The sequence below is a fragment of the Podarcis liolepis genome (assembly GCF_965112155.1).
Source record: "Podarcis liolepis genome assembly, chromosome: 2".
NCBI lineage: Eukaryota > Metazoa > Chordata > Lepidosauria > Squamata > Lacertidae > Podarcis > Podarcis liolepis.
This window is the reverse complement of record NC_139555.1, coordinates 124,089,624-124,104,900: the sequence shown is the minus strand read 5'-3', so window position 1 is coordinate 124,104,900 and position 15,277 is coordinate 124,089,624. Positions and strand designations below refer to the sequence as shown.

Sequence of the window (15,277 nt, the reverse complement as noted above, 5' to 3'; positions counted from 1 at the left end):
AGCTGGGATTCCTGTATTGCAGAGTGTTGGACTAGATGCCTCTTGGAGTCTCAACTCTACAATTCTATGATTCCATGAAATACAGACCAAAGGAACACAGAGCAGCCACCATACTCCTCAGTGACTTCCCAAAAATACGTGAATGCAAACAGGTAACAATAGCAATCTTGGCTTACAGCACTTATCAGCGAAAGGAGGCCCTTACCCAGAGAGGACATATTCCCATAATTGTCCTCCATGAGTTCCTTGTGCAGATCCCTTTGGCCCCGATCTGGCAGAGCCCAGTTCTCCTCTGTCAAATGCACAGCCGCCTTCTCAAACATCACCGGACCCTGAAAGATGTAAACATCCAAAAACACACAGGGGGAAAGGCAGAGGTGCTTGGGGATTCTCCCTGCAGGAACCAAAGCATCCTTGGCTTGCCTAGTGGGCAGATTTGGCAGAATCCAAGGGAGATGAGTAGGGGATGGAGGAAACTCATCCTGCCTCCCTCCCACCCGGATAATTTATCTCCTACCTGATCTGGCCGCTGCACAGCAAGAGCTTCCGTTCCACTGCAAAGAGGGGACGACCTAGAATGGCGCGCCAAGGTCATTTCATCACCTGTAAGGCAGGCAAAGCAGGTGGGAGGACATTAGATCCCATTAGCTGTCTGGCCCTGTTCAAGTGTCAAAGCCCTGAATGGTGCTTTCTGACACATTTTTCTTTATAAGATCATTTATGATGACACGTCCTAGCTCATCATCCATAGATTCAAACTGCAATATAAGAAACTGCAATGCAAGGAACAAAGGGAGCTATTAAAGTACAACCAGAAAGTCTATAGGAATTTCCAATGCAATGGACACATGATATGCCACCTCCATCTACAAATCCACAGGCGCCCAAATTACAAGTCCCTGAAGGTTCCTGAAGGAGCATCTCCACCCCCATCATCCAGCCCAGACACTGAGATCCAGCTCCGAGGGCCTTCTAATGGTTCCCTCTCTGCAAGAAGTGAAGCTACAGGGCCTTCTTGGTAGTGGCACCCTCCCATCAGATGTCAAGCAGATGAGTAAACTATATAACCTTTAGAAGGCAGCCCTGTACAGGGAAGCTTTTTAATGTGTAATGTTTTATTGTTTTTATATATGTTGGATGCCGCCCAGGGTGGCTGGGGCAACCCAGTCAGGTGGGAGGGGTACAAATAATAAATTCATTATTATTATATTATTATTCACATACCATTTTGGGAGGGGCAGTTATAGTGATAGTATTTACTCAAAAGGATATCCAGTGAAATTAATGGGCCAAACTTAGTCCTGCTCATTAATTTCAATAGGTTGATGTTTTATACGTTAATCGTATGCAGTGGTTCTTTTGTATGGTATGTTGTAGTTGATGGCATTATTAATATTCTAATCAACAACGTGACATCTGTGTTTGACTGGGAAAGAAATAATAAATAAATGCATGGATACTGATCATTACCTGGTGAGGTAGCTCTTCCGTCGTGCTCTATCACGACCCATCTGAACGTAGGATCTGCTGGAAACTTGCTGTCTCAGAGAAATCAGGGGCCACGTCTGTCTGCTCCTCCACCTGAAACAGCAGGAATGATGGTCACCGGCAGGTAAGGAAGAGCCATCAGGAAAGGAAAAGGGCAGGCCAAGGCGTGGCTTCAACAAACTTGGGATCCTTCCACATGGCAGCACCGACTCTTTGGAACTCCCCGCGCATTGATATCCGTCAGGCGCAAGTACCCACTAAAAACTTTTTTTGACTTACCTGTTAAAAGATATTTAGAATGCTGACATGTTTTAGTTTATTGTCATTTTCTGAATGTTTTAATTATTGTGTTTTTTTTTACTAACAATCCCATATAAAAATTTTACAAAACAAATTTTACAATATTTTAAAAGAGATATTTTGGGGGTTAAAAAAAACACACCTGATGAACTTGTTTGTGACATCTGGTTTTATCAGTAATGTTAACGTACATTGTATATAAATCTCTTAAGGGCGTCAATGATTAAGCAGAACATAAATCCCGTTAGATAAAAAAAATAAAGTGTTCAAAATACAGTTGTACCTTGGCTGGCGAACGGAATCTGTTCCGGAAGTCTGTTTGACTTCCGAAAGCGATCGAAAACCAAGGCGCGGCTTCCGATTGGCTGCAGGATCTTCCTGCAGCCAATTTGAAGCCGTGTTGGATGTCCGGGTTCCAAAGAACGTTTGCAAACACTCACTTCCGGGTTTGCGGCATTTGGGAGCCAAAACATTCGAGTCGCAAGGCGTTCGTCAACCAAGGTACAGCTGTATTACTGATCCTGTCGTCTACCTCTTCAGATGACAATAAAACAATCTCACCTGCTTTTCCTCTTCCTGCTTCTTCCCCTCTGCCTGGCTCAGGAGGAAGCCTTCGGCCAGGGCCACCGCCTGGGAACTGGTCTCCGCTCCGCACTCCCTGACCCAGCTCTCCATCTCCAAGGGAAGGACAGCCAGGAACTGCTCCAGGACCACCAGGTCCAGCATCTGGGCCTTGGTGTTCCTTTCCGGCTTCAGCCACTGACGGCAAAGGTCGTGGAGCTGACTGCAAGCAATACGGGGTCCTCCGGCCTCCTAGTAGCAGAAACGTCTGAAGCGCCTTTGCGGAGCGTCTGACATGGCCTTTTCCTCTCCTAGCGTCTTCTGCGCTGTCCTGTCCCTGTAAGCTTCACAGCTCCCTGCTTTGATCGGATCAGGAGAAGAGGACTCTCTCTCCTCTATCTTTTGCTCTAATAATAATAATAATAATAATAATAATAATAATAATAATAATTTATTTTTACCCCACCCATCTGGCTGGGCTTCCAACAGAACACTAAAATACAATAACCTATTAAACATTAAAAGCTTCCCTAAACAAGGCTGCCTTCAGATGTCTTCTAAAAGTCTGGTAGTTGTTTTTCTCTTTCACATCTGGAGGGAGGGCGTTCCACAGGGCGGGCGCCACTACCGAGAAGGCCCTCTGCCTGTTTCCCTGTAACTTGGCTTCTCGCAGTGAGGGAACCGTCAGAAGGCCCTCAGTGCTGGACCTCAGTGTCCAGGCAGAACGATGGGGGTGGAGACGCTCCTTCAGGTATACTGGACTGAGGCCGTTTAGGGCTTTAAAGGTCAGCACCTACACTTTTAATTGTGCTTGGAAACTTACTGGGAGCTAGTGTAGGTCTTTCAAGACCGGTGTTATATGGTCTCGGCGGCCGCTCCCAATCACCAGTCTAGCTGCCGCATTCTGGATTAGTTGTAGTTTCCGGGTCACCTTCAAAGGTAGCCCCACGTAGAGCGCATTGCAGTAGTCCAAGCAGGAGATAACTAGAGCATGCACCACTCTGGGGAGACAGTCTGTGGGCAGGTAGGGTCTCAGCCTGCGTACCAGCCTCTGTACTCCAAGCTTGGAAGACCACAGAAAGACTATATTCCTTGTTCTTCTGTCAATTTCTCCCTCTCTGAGCCGAAGGCTTCCCCCAGATCAGAGAGACTGCGAGGACCTGCACAAGTCCAAAGAGTTGCTTTGTGCATCGAAAGCTCTCGAGGCACAAATGAGTTTTGCACAAGCAGCAACATCAGAGGAGAAGAAGAATCATAGAATCATACAGTTGGAAGAGACCACAAGGGCCATCGAGTCCAACCCCCTGCCAAGCAGGAAACCCCATCAGAGCACTCCTGACATATGGTTGTCAAGCCTCTGCTTAAAGACCTCCAAAGTAGGAGACTCCACCACACTCCTTGGCAGCAAATTCCACTGTCGAACAGCTCTTACTCTCAGGAAGTTCTTCCTAATGTTTAGGTGGAATCTTCTTTCTTGTAGTTTGGATCCATTGCTCCGTGTCTGCTTCTCTGGAGCAGCAGAAAACAACCTTTCTCCCTCCTCTATGTGACATCCTTTTGTATATTTGAACATGGCTATCATATCACCCCTTAACCTCCTCTTCTCCAGGCTAAACATGCCCAGCTCCCTTAGCCATTCCTCATAAGGCATTGTTTCCAGGCCTTTGACCATTTTGGTTGCCCTCCTCTGGACACGTTCCAGTTTGTCAGTGTCCTTCTTGAACTGTGGTGCCCAGAACTGGACACAGTACTCCAGGTGTGGTCTGACCAGAGCAGAATACAGTGGCACTATTACTTCCCTTGATCTAGATGCTATACTCCTATTGATGCAGCCCAGAATTGCATTGGCTTTTTTAGCTGCCGCGTCACACTGTTGGCTCATGTCAAGTTTGTGGTCAAAGTTTGTGTAATCAAACATAAGAGTTGACTGAATCAGGCCAGTGGCCCACCTAGTCCGACATCCTGTTCTCACAGTGGCCCGTGGGAAACCAGTAAGCAGGATTCGAGCACAGGAGCACTAGTGGTAGCGAATGACTAATAATAATAATAATAATAATAATAATAATAATAATAATAATACATTTTTATTTATACCCCGCCCTCCCTGGTCAGAGCCGGGCTCAGGGTGGCTAACACCAGTAAAATTACAATAATGAATAAAATAAATAAACAAATTTAAAATAGAGGTTAAAATATAATTTAAAATGCAGCCTCATTTTAATAGTAGCCCATAGATCAAGACCATAAGGGGAGGGAAAACAGTATGGGAGCGCCAACAGTATGGGAGCGCGGAGAAGTTGCTGACTGACTTCTCCGAACTGCACGGGGGATTTGAGGGGCAACGCAAAGGCACTGCGACCCCAAAATCTCCAGGGGGGCCCCCTGGAGGGAAATGCTACCTGCAGCGTCGGTCTGAAGCTTCCTGGAATTTTCCCCGCTTTTGGAGGGCTCAGGAGCAGAGGGACCGAGAGACGCAACTTGGTAAGCCTGCGACCCCGCGCAGCGATGTCTCGAGCTCCCGCTGAAAAGCGGCGACAAATCTCCGAAATCTTCTAGAACTGCCGCCTTTGGAGCTGTTAAATAATTGTTGGAGTGTAAAAATTGAAGAATAGGCTCCAAAGCGTGACAGATGTGTACGGATTAATCCTAAGGTGCCTGACTGTATCTCGGAGTCAAGATGGCGCTGGCTTGTTAATTGGAAGAGTGAGACAAAGTAACTAACTTTTCCCGCTGTAGAACAAAGAGAGGGGAAGTCCCCGCTGGTGATTTAGTGGGGCAAAGTAACCCAGCGGAAAAAAAGTTTATAAAGAAATGGAATATTAGAGACTTTGTATCAGAAAGCGATTACTGAAGAACCTCACTAAGAAGCTGAAAGCGGAGGGGAGAAGGGAGGAATAAGCGGAGGGACATCGGAAGCGGAGAAGCGGAGAAGACGAACGGAGAAAGGAAAAAAGATCAAACCAGCCTAGAGTGCCGGTGAGGCAAATTTACCACCCCCCTCCACCAACCCCCCGCGACGGTTAAGAACGACCCTGACCCTCCGCACCTACCTTCCCTGTGGTCTTCGCTTGGCTTTCCAGCTTTCTGCCAGTTTGTTTCTCTCGGTCTGTTGCCATTTTGTTTGGTTAATAAAAAGGACATAGCGCGCAAGCCCGGCTGCGTGGGACGAGGCAGCCCGCTCTTGAGGGCAGAGACACGGCTGGTTGGCGCTCGGCTGGACCCGCTTGTAACTGGTTTCTTTGAGGGATGACTTTGAGGGGTTTCCCCTGTCTCGTCTTTTTTACCGAACTGATTTTGCGAGCCGGCTTCTCTCCTGACGCCTGCGTCCTCCTTTTGAAACTGGAGGCCGATCTTTAGCCCCTTAGGCCCGAGCCTTCTCGCACCCCGAGAGGAGCCTGTTTAGACTTTGGTGAGCAACTCCGAAACCCCGTGGATCGCGGCCCCTGCGTTTGCCTGGTTGCCTCCTCTCCGCCCTCCCTCCCCCCTTTTTTCCTTACATTCCTGCATTCTCTGCCTCATCGACGCCACTGACCCACTGTATGTGGGGTGTTACTAACAGGACTGGAGCCTGCATATATGCGGGAATGGACTAAGCTAAATAAGTAGTGGAGAATCAAAGAGAAGTCTATGTGCTACTTGCTCTAACTGGACTCTACCATTTTTTATTACTCTCTTACTGTCCTTATGCCATTTTTTCCCCTTCTCTTTGCTTTTTTGTGCATCTTCGGTATTAGATAAATGTAAAGACTCATAAATCAAAGGGGAAAGTTTTCAATACTGAGTTTTCAATACTGAGTAAGGGGGCAACTGTGTTCTGAGTGTAAAGACAGAAGAGATAGTGGCATATTGACTTAAAAGACAACGGGGATATTACATAGAGAGGGAGGAGGGACAAGTCTGAGAACACAGGAAGAGCACGTTGATTGAATTAGGGGGCAGGTCATAACCCCCCCCCCCGGTAACAACCAAAATATCCAAGATTGTGTATCATTTCGTAGGGAATTTAATAAACCTTTAAGTTAATTTATTGTGGAGGAGGGAAGGGGAACAGGCAGATGTCGGGGAGGGACGGGAAGAAGTCTGTGGGAACACCAATGGACAGGAGAACCTCAAGGCAAGAGGAAATAAAAGATCTAGATGCATTATGGCTGAAAATAAAAGAGGAATTCAGACAAAATGAAACACGCATAGAAAAAAAGTTAGGAGAAATGCAGGAATCCTTTGATAAAAAGATTGAAGCTGTCACAGGAGAACTCTCAAATAAGATAAAAGATCTTACAGTCAGAACAAAATCTCTAGAAGAGATAAACAAAAAAGTGCAGAAAGATTTGAGAGACCAGAGGAAAGAAGCTGAAAAAGCTAAAGAAAATTTTGGGGAACTGAGTAAAACTCAAGATCAGGTCTTAGATAATTTAGCCTTGATGGAGATGAAACAAAAGCAGTTAAATTTAAAATTTAGAGGAATAGGGGAAGAAAGGGAGGAAGACGTAAAGGGGAAAATGATTAAAGAACTTGCGACGTGGCTAGCAATGAAAGAAGAAGAGGTCGCGCAAACGATAGAAAATGCTTTTAGAATAAAAATAAGACCTAAACAAAACAGATTGAGAAAAGCTCCAGGGGACTGTCTAGTGGTCTTCAAATCGATAGAAATGAGAAACATGATTCTGAGAGAAAGTTACCAGAGGAAATTGGTAATTGATGGAAAACCAATTATCATTTTTAAAGAAATTCCAGTTAGACTTCTCCGAAAAAGAGAGGGCTACAAACAAATAGTTGGTATCTTAAGGAAAAATGGTATACAACACAGATGGGAATTCCCAGAAGGGATTTCCTTTTTTTACAAAGTGAAAAGATTTAAGATAACTGAAAATCAGGAAGTCAGTAAATTCCTACGTAGATACGAAAAAGATCTTGGAGGGGTGGGAGAACGACGTGGAGAGAGAGAGGGAGGGAGGGAGGAAAGAGGGGAGGCGAGCTTGAGGGGGGGACCAGAGAGGGAAGGAGGAGCAGAGGGTGGAGAGGAAGAGGAAGAGGGGGAGGAGGGGGAGGAAGGGGAGGAGGAAGAAATCGAAGAGCAAATAGAAGAAGAACCCAACCGAATTTAAACCGGTGAAACCTTGACTGGGAATTTACTGACTTACTAGCAGATAAAAATGACAAGGAATCTAAAAATCGTGTCCTGGAATGTAAATGGTTTGAACGAAAAAGCTAAAAGGAATAAAATCGCGAATGTGTTGAAAAAGGAAAAAATGGATGTAATCTGTATCCAAGAAACTCATGTAGCTAAAAAGCATAAACATGTCTTAACAAACAAGTATCTGGGTATGGAATTTATAAACTCTACGGAGGAGGAAAAAAAAGGAGTGGCAATATATGTGAAGGAAAAATGGGAACCAAAATTGATATATAAAGATGAGGAGGGGAGGACACTAGGGGTTCAAATCAACTTCCAGGGAGAAAGGATTAATGTAGTTAATATATATGCTCCAAATACAAACAGATCTGAGTTTTTTAAGAAATTGGAACAAGCCCTAACAGATTTAGATGACAATAAGACGATACTACTAGGAGACTTTAACGCGGTGCCGATACCAGAAATTGACAGACAAACCGAAAACAGAAAACGAAATCAAGGAAAGCTACCGAAATCGTTCCAAGACCTGGAAGAAAACCTAGACCTAATAGACATATGGAGACATCTACACCCAACAGAAAAACAGTTCACCTTTTTTTCAGAAGTGCATAAAAGCTGGGGCAGAATAGACCAAATTTGGACCTCGAGAACACTTTCCCTAAGAGCAACAAGCTGTGAAATCCACCCAAGAACGCTATCAGACCATAATATGATAACTTTAGAAATTAAAGGTGCAACACAGGGAAGCTTCAGATGGAGACTAAACGAATATTTATTAGAGAATGAGGAGATCATCGAAAAGGCCAAAACTACCCTAAAAGAGTACTTTGATTTGAATCTGAACACAGGAACAAACATAGAAATTGTATGGGACGCCAGTAAGGCGGTAGTAAGAGGTTTATTTATTCAGCAAAATAACTATAAGAGGAAGATAAGACAGCAGAAGAAGGAAGAAATACTTAAGCAACTAAGAGAGCATGAGAGAAAATTAATAGATCACCCGAAGGACGAACAAAGTATTCGAACAATAAAAATCTTACAAACACAATTTTCGATGCTGACGAATCAAGAAATTGAATGGAAAATCAAACAAATGAAGCAAAGATATTTCGAGTCAGCGAATAAAATAGGGAAATTTTTGGCCTGGCAACTGAGAAAAAGACAGAAGCAGAATACGATAAACAAAATAAAGGTAGAGGAAGAGCTGATAGTAGACCCAATAAGAATACGAAAGAAGTTTCTCGAGTTCTATGAGGATTTATATAAGAAAGGGGAAGAAGATACAACACAGATAGATAAATATTTGAAGAGACATAAAGGGAAGACGATTACAGAGGAAGAAAGACTCCAACTAAATAAACCCATAAGTATAGAAGAGGTCCAGAACGCTATAAAAAAGATGAAAATAGGGAAAGCTCCAGGCCCGGATGGTCTCTCGGCCAAATATTATAAAATCCTAGAAAGTCAATTATCACCGACATTATGTGATACCCTGAACAATATCTTAAGGGGAGGAAAAATACCTGGGTCGTGGAGGGAAGCTTTTATAACATTAATCCCAAAACCGGATACGGACAAAACGCATATTAAAAACTACAGGCCAATATCTTTATTGAACAACGATTATAAAATATATGCCGACATTATGGCAAACAGATTAAAAAAATGCCTGATACATCTAATAAACAAAGACCAAGCAGGCTTCTTACCGAATAGATTCCTGAAAGACAATGTGAGACATACCATAAATTTAATCGAATATTTGGAAATTAACAATGACATACCAGCGGCTTTGATCTTTATAGACGCAGAAAAAGCGTTTGATAATGTCTCTTGGACGTTTTTACTAAAAACCATGGAAGAAGCGGGAATAGAGGGAGAATTTCTGAAAGGAATACAGGCAATATACTCAAAACAAACGGCCAAACTGGTGATAAATAACACTCTCACAGATACATTCCAAATTGAAAAAGGAACCAGGCAGGGCTGCCCCCTCTCCCCGCTTTTATTCATCATAGTATTAGAAGTCCTGGCAAATATAATAAGATCAACATCTGACATCCGAGGAATCAAAATAGGATCAAGGGAGTTTAAACTAAAAGCCTACGCTGATGATCTGATGTTATCTTTAGAAGAACCGGAAAGGAGCATCGAGAAGGCGTTGGAAATATTAGAAGAGTATGGCAGACTAGCAGGATTTAAATTGAACAGATCAAAGACCAAGATACTAACAAAGAATTTGAGAAATGAGATAAAAGAAAATCTAGAGAGACAACATGGAATTGAAGTAACCAAGAAAATAAAATATTTAGGTATTTGGCTCACACCCAAAAATATAAATTTAATTGAAGATAATTATACAACAACTTGGAATAAAGTCAAAAAAGATCTGGATGTCTGGAATAGAGTAAACCTCTCGTGGCTCGGCAGGATGGAGGCAATAAAAATGAATATCTTACCTAAGATGTTGTTCCTTTTCCAAAATATCCCGGTCATTAGAGGGACTAAAATATTCAAAGACTGGCAGAAAGTCCTCTCAAGGTTTATATGGCAGGGAAGGAGGCCAAGGATTAGATACAAACTACTCACGGACCGAAAAGAGAGAGGAGGACTGGCGGTACCCAACCTAAGACTGTACTATGAAGCGGCCTGCCTATGCTGGGTGAAAGATTGGATAACTCTGGAAAACAAGGATCTACTGGAACTCGAAGGGGTGGAAAACAGGTTTGGCTGGCATGCCTACCTTTGGTTAAGTAAAGGGAAAGTACATAAGAGTTTTTCGAACCACATTATCAGAGGTCCGTTATACGAAGTTTGGGAAAAAAATAGAAAATTGCTTGAACCCAAAACACCCTGGTGGCTTTCTCCAACAGATATTCTATCATTTAAGAAAACAAATTTGGATGAACAAAGTTTAACATATGAAGATCTACTGACAAGTTCCCAGGAAGGCTGGAAATTAAGACCGTATGAGGAGTTGAAAGAAAAGTTGAAGGGCTGGCTACATTACCATCAAATTAATGCAAGATGGACGGAAGACAAGAAAGTAGGAATGAGCGAAAAGAAATCAAAATTCCAAATTGAAATAATTGAAAGTAAATCTAAGTTACTATCTAAACTATATAATATTTTACTAGAACATGATACAAAAGATGTAGAAATTAAAGTAGTTACAGTAAAGTGGGCAAGAGACTTGGGGCACAATATAGAACATGAGAAATGGTTAAAACTATGGAACGAGGGAATAAAATTTACAGCAAGTGCGGCAATTAGAGAAAACTTAGAAAAAATGATATACAGATGGTATTTAACCCCAGAAAAACTAAATAGGATGTATAAGACCGGTAACAAGGCCTGCTGGAAATGCAAAACAAATGAAGGGAACTTCATACACATGTGGTGGACGTGTGAGGGAATAAAAAAATTCTGGAATCAGATATATGATGAATTGAAGAAAATATTTAGATTCACATTTCCCAAAAAACCAGAGGCCTTTTTACTAGGGATGGTGGGAAAAGAAATACCGGAAAAAGATAAAACCCTCTTCCAATATGCAACAGCCGCGGCTAGAATGCTAATTGCCCAAAATTGGAAAAACCCAACTTTACCAACGGTGAAAGATTGGCAACTGAAACTTTATGGCTTTATAGAAATGGCAAAAATGACGCAAAGAATTAGAAATCAAAAAAATACAAAGTTAAAAGAAGATTGGAATAAATTTTTGGTATATATTGAAGGTAATCTTAGTAACTTACCAACTACAGTAGGTTTGACCTAAATCTTCCAATGTTATAAACTAAAAATCTACACCAGCTGTATGAGGAAATCATTAAAGGTAGAAACCCGAAATCAGGAGGGAAGGAAGTCGCTTTTAGCAAACTGTTTGTATGTACACTTTTTTCTTTTTTTTTCTTTCTTTTTCTTACTTTTCTAATTCTTTTTTCTTATTTAATGTCTTTTTAATGTATACTGGCTGTGTTTATTTTTGGATGTGTGTGATGAAGAAAATTTAATAAAAAGATATTAAAAAAAAAAAAAAATAGTAGCCCATAGATCAAGACCATAAGGGGAGGGAAAACATAAGGGTCAGGCTGAGTCCAAACCAAAGGCCAAGTGGAACAGCTCTGTCTTGCTGGCCCTGTGGAAAGATGTCAAGTCCCACAGGGCGCTAGTCTCTTGTGACAGCACGTTCCACCAAGTCGGGGCCAGTGCTGAAAAGGCCCTGGCCCTAGTTGAGACCAATCTAGCCACCTTGCAACTTGGGACCTCCAAGGTTTTGTCATTTGTGGACCTTAAGGTCATCATTGGGGCATACCAGGAGAGGCGGTCCCGTAGGTACATGGGTCCTAGGCCACATAGGGCTTTAAAGGTCAAATCTAGCACCTTAAACCTGACCCTGTACTCCACTGGGAGCCAGTGCAGTTGGTAAAGCACTGGATGAAATGTGATTCCCCGGCAAGGAGTCTCGCCGCGGCATTCTGCACCTGCTGGAGTTTTTGGGTCAGCTTCAAGGGCAGTGTAGAGCGAGTTACAATAATCAAGCCTGGAGGTGACCGTCGCATGGATCACTGTGACCAGATCAGGGCGAGAAAGGTAAGGGACCAACTGCTTGATACGGCGGAGATGGGAAAATGCCACCTTTGATGTGGCTGCAACCTGCGCCTCCATGGAAAGGGCTCCAGCTGACACTTTGGAACTCCTTGCCACTTGATATCAGGCAGGGTACCATCACTGTACTGTTTCAAAGCTGGCTAGAAACACTGCTGGCATGCATTTTACATGTCTCCCTGCAGGAAACACAGACTAAGTAAACGATTGGAGATTGGAGTGTGTGTACAGGGGGAGTCCTTCAGCTTTGGTCATGAAGCAGAGAGAGAGAGGACTATTGATGGGTACCAGCCGCGATGGCTGTGCTGGAAACCGCAGAAGGAAGGGAGAGTTGCTCCTGCGCTCAAATCCTGCTTGCTTGATTTCCATTGGACCACCGCGAGAACAGGATGCTGGACTAGACGGGCCGTGGGCCTGATCCAGAGGTCTCTTCTTCTGTCATCTTGTGTTCTTCGCCCCAACTTCAGAGGGAACAAGAAGCCTCTACCTTGAAGGAGTGCTCAGATATGAAGACAAATATGTCAGTATCTCAGCTCACAGTCAGAGGTAAACTGGCCTCCCCCGGGCAAATTGAGTGAGATACTTTGTTTACCTTCCGTCTGCGTCTTCCCGGCAGACAAGGTCGTAACTCGGCGATTCTCCTCATTAGACGTGAGGAGAACACACCCTCTGCTTCTCTCTCCCTGCTTTCCCCCCAGGGAGGGGAAATGAGACAGACAGGAGTCCTATTTACATGTTTTATTCCTGTCATTCAGCAGTACATAGAAACGTGACTGCACCCTTCAGACTCCATCAGAAGAGTCACAACTCCACCCCTGCACTTCCAGCACAGGTCACATGACACTCTGAGCTAACATCCGATGCTCAGTACAGAGAATAGACTCCTCCTTTTTGTCAACAGTACAGTTGCAAACCACAACATCCTGTTTTGCATTCCAGCCATCTGGAGCTGGCTTTTGCATTGCTGCTTTTATCCAACAGTGGTGCCCCGCAAGACGAATGCCTCGCAAGACGAAAAACTCGCTAGACGAAAGAGTTTTCCGTTTTTTGAGTCGTTCCGCAAGACGAATTTCCCTATGGGCTTGCTTCGCAAGACGAAATGTCTTGCGAGTTCTTGCGAGTTTGTTTCCTTTTTCTTAAAGCCGCTAAGCCGTTAATAGCTGCTAAGCCATTAATAGCCGCTAAACCGCTAATAGCTGCTAAGCCGCTAATAGCCGTGCTTCGCAAGACGAAAAAACCGCAAGACGAAGAGACTCGCGGAACGGATTAATTTCGTCTTGCGAGGCACCACTGTATAAGTAAAGGAGCTGCCCACATGATACAAATCCCCGTGATGACACTATGCAACAGAATGAAACAACAACATCCCCCTCTTTCTCTCCCCCCCAAAAAAACCCCACAAGATAAACCGTGAAAAAGACTCTGTGAATTGAAAGGGGAGGTGCTATATGCACCTTTCCTCATTTATTTGTTTATAAAACCTTCAATAAAAGCTTTTTTTAAGAAAGAAAGGGAGGGGACTGGGTAAAAGGCGGATACAGATGATTTTAAACAGATCGTCATGAGTTCATATGATTTTTTCATTCAAACCCTGAGGATCCATGGTTCAGTACCACGTTTTGGGGCCACAGTGTCGTCAGGAAACCGTGGATCAGTGATTTTTGTGGCGCAGGCTGTGCCCATGGCCATGATATTTGATGTGATGGTGACTTCGGGCTTATCTAGTGCAAACATCATAAGGATCCACAAGGATCCGTGTTTTTTAACCATGTTTTTGCGCCATTGCGGCCCCACGAAACAGTGGATGCGTGATTTTTTTGATGTTGCCTACAGGCTAAGATGTGGTCTAGAGCAGTGTTTCCCAACCTTTTTTGGGCAAAGGCACACTTGTTTCATGAAAAAAATCTCGAGGCACACCACCATTACAGCTCCGTGACGTCAGCGCGCAGCGTCACGCCGGGAGGGACATGAATTGCTAGCAAATTACATAATCACCTCCTTGAGGGCTGGCTCATCTTCTCCGAAGGCAGAACCCCATTAATTAACAGCACAGACTCACACCATAGCCAAGACGAGGGGGGAAAACCTCAGTCATGCACAGTCATGCACATGTGGGGGCTAAATGAGGACGAAGACCGGGCAGAGAGCAGGGTTCAAATCACCCCACCTGACCAGGACAATCCCTGGGTGCTCCCTTGGGCCACTCGCCTGACCCACCTCGCAGGGCTGTTGTTGCGAGGATAACACGGGGAGAACCACGCGCGCCCCCGGGAGCTCCTTGGAGGAGAAAGCGGGCGATGAATGCAATGCACGAAATATATGAGAGGTGACCAGGTTTTGCAGGTGAGGGGCCTCCGCTTCCAACACCCGGCACAACGACGCCAAAGTTTCCCCCCGGGCTCGGCTCAGGGAGCAGCGCTGCTCCCCCCCGGCTCCCCTTCGCCCTCCCGGCTCTCTCTGCCGCCCACTGGGGACCCCCCTCACCTGCCAAGTCCGGAGCGCCAGTGGAAGTTGCATGCATGCATGCAGGGCGCCACGTTGCCATTGCATTGCACTGCACTCCATGCAACGCCTGCACGCATGCATTGCCTTGCACGCCCGCCAAGGGGTCTCCCCGCGGTCCGATGCGTCCCCTCCGGCGCGGATGCAGCATTGCAAAAATAACCCCCCCCCGACGCAGCCCTACCTGGGGGGCAGCCTCCGCCTCCGCCGCTCCGCCTCCGCGGGGATCCCCGGGCTCCATCCTGCCGCCCGATCTCCGCGGGGGCGCAGGCAGGCTGCGCGGGGTCTGCGCGGAAGAGCCCCTGCCCGCCCGGCCGCCGCCGCTGCGCTCATTCCATGGCCGGGAGAAGAGCGCTTCAAACAAAACGCCCGGCCCGCCAGGCCACGCTGGGAAACGTAGTTCGCGCACCCCGCGCGGGCGCGGAGCCCAAGGGCGAGGGGACTACGGATCCTGGCAGCCCCTGCGCCGGGGACGGAGGGGGAGAGGCCGGGTGCAGGGATGGAGGGACGGGTGGGCGAGCGAGTGAGTGGCAGCCGCCAAGCCTTGGCCGAGAGCCAGGAAGGGCCTCCCCGGAGGAGGAGGAGGGAGGCGCAGAGCGGGAGGGAGGGAGGGAACCCCAGGGGTCATCTAGTGACGGCGCCCCAATCGAAAATTTGACTTTAAAAAAAAAAAATCTTTCGAAT

The 15,277-nt window shown here is 45.4% G+C and overlaps 2 protein-coding genes across 4 annotated transcripts in view; one reads left to right on the top strand and one right to left on the bottom strand.

Moving 5' to 3' along the window:
* The window catches only part of LOC310699299 (vomeronasal type-2 receptor 26-like), a gene marked incomplete at its 3' end in the record, with an annotated part of 299,229 nt that overhangs the window by 254,176 nt on the left and 29,776 nt on the right, over positions 1-15,277 (top strand). The window lies entirely within an intron of this gene.
* LOC310702027 (zinc finger protein with KRAB and SCAN domains 5-like) lies at positions 210-2,756 on the bottom strand. Of its 3 annotated transcripts, XR_014523149.1 has the most exons (4): positions 2,350-2,756; positions 1,471-1,581; positions 518-603; positions 210-332 (listed from the first exon to the last, which is right to left on the bottom strand). XR_014523149.1 is itself a non-coding variant. In XM_083493635.1 (3 exons), the coding sequence occupies exons 1-2, from the start codon at positions 2,512-2,514 to the stop codon at positions 1,501-1,503; spliced, it is 246 nt and encodes an 81-aa protein (XP_083349761.1). In that variant the 5' UTR covers positions 2,515-2,756; the 3' UTR covers positions 210-603; positions 1,471-1,500. The 3 variants fall into 3 exon arrangements, 2 of the variants coding, with proteins under 2 accessions (XP_083349761.1, XP_083349762.1); XM_083493635.1 differs by having other exon boundaries at positions 210-603; XM_083493636.1 differs by lacking the exons at positions 210-332; positions 518-603 and adding an exon at positions 734-758.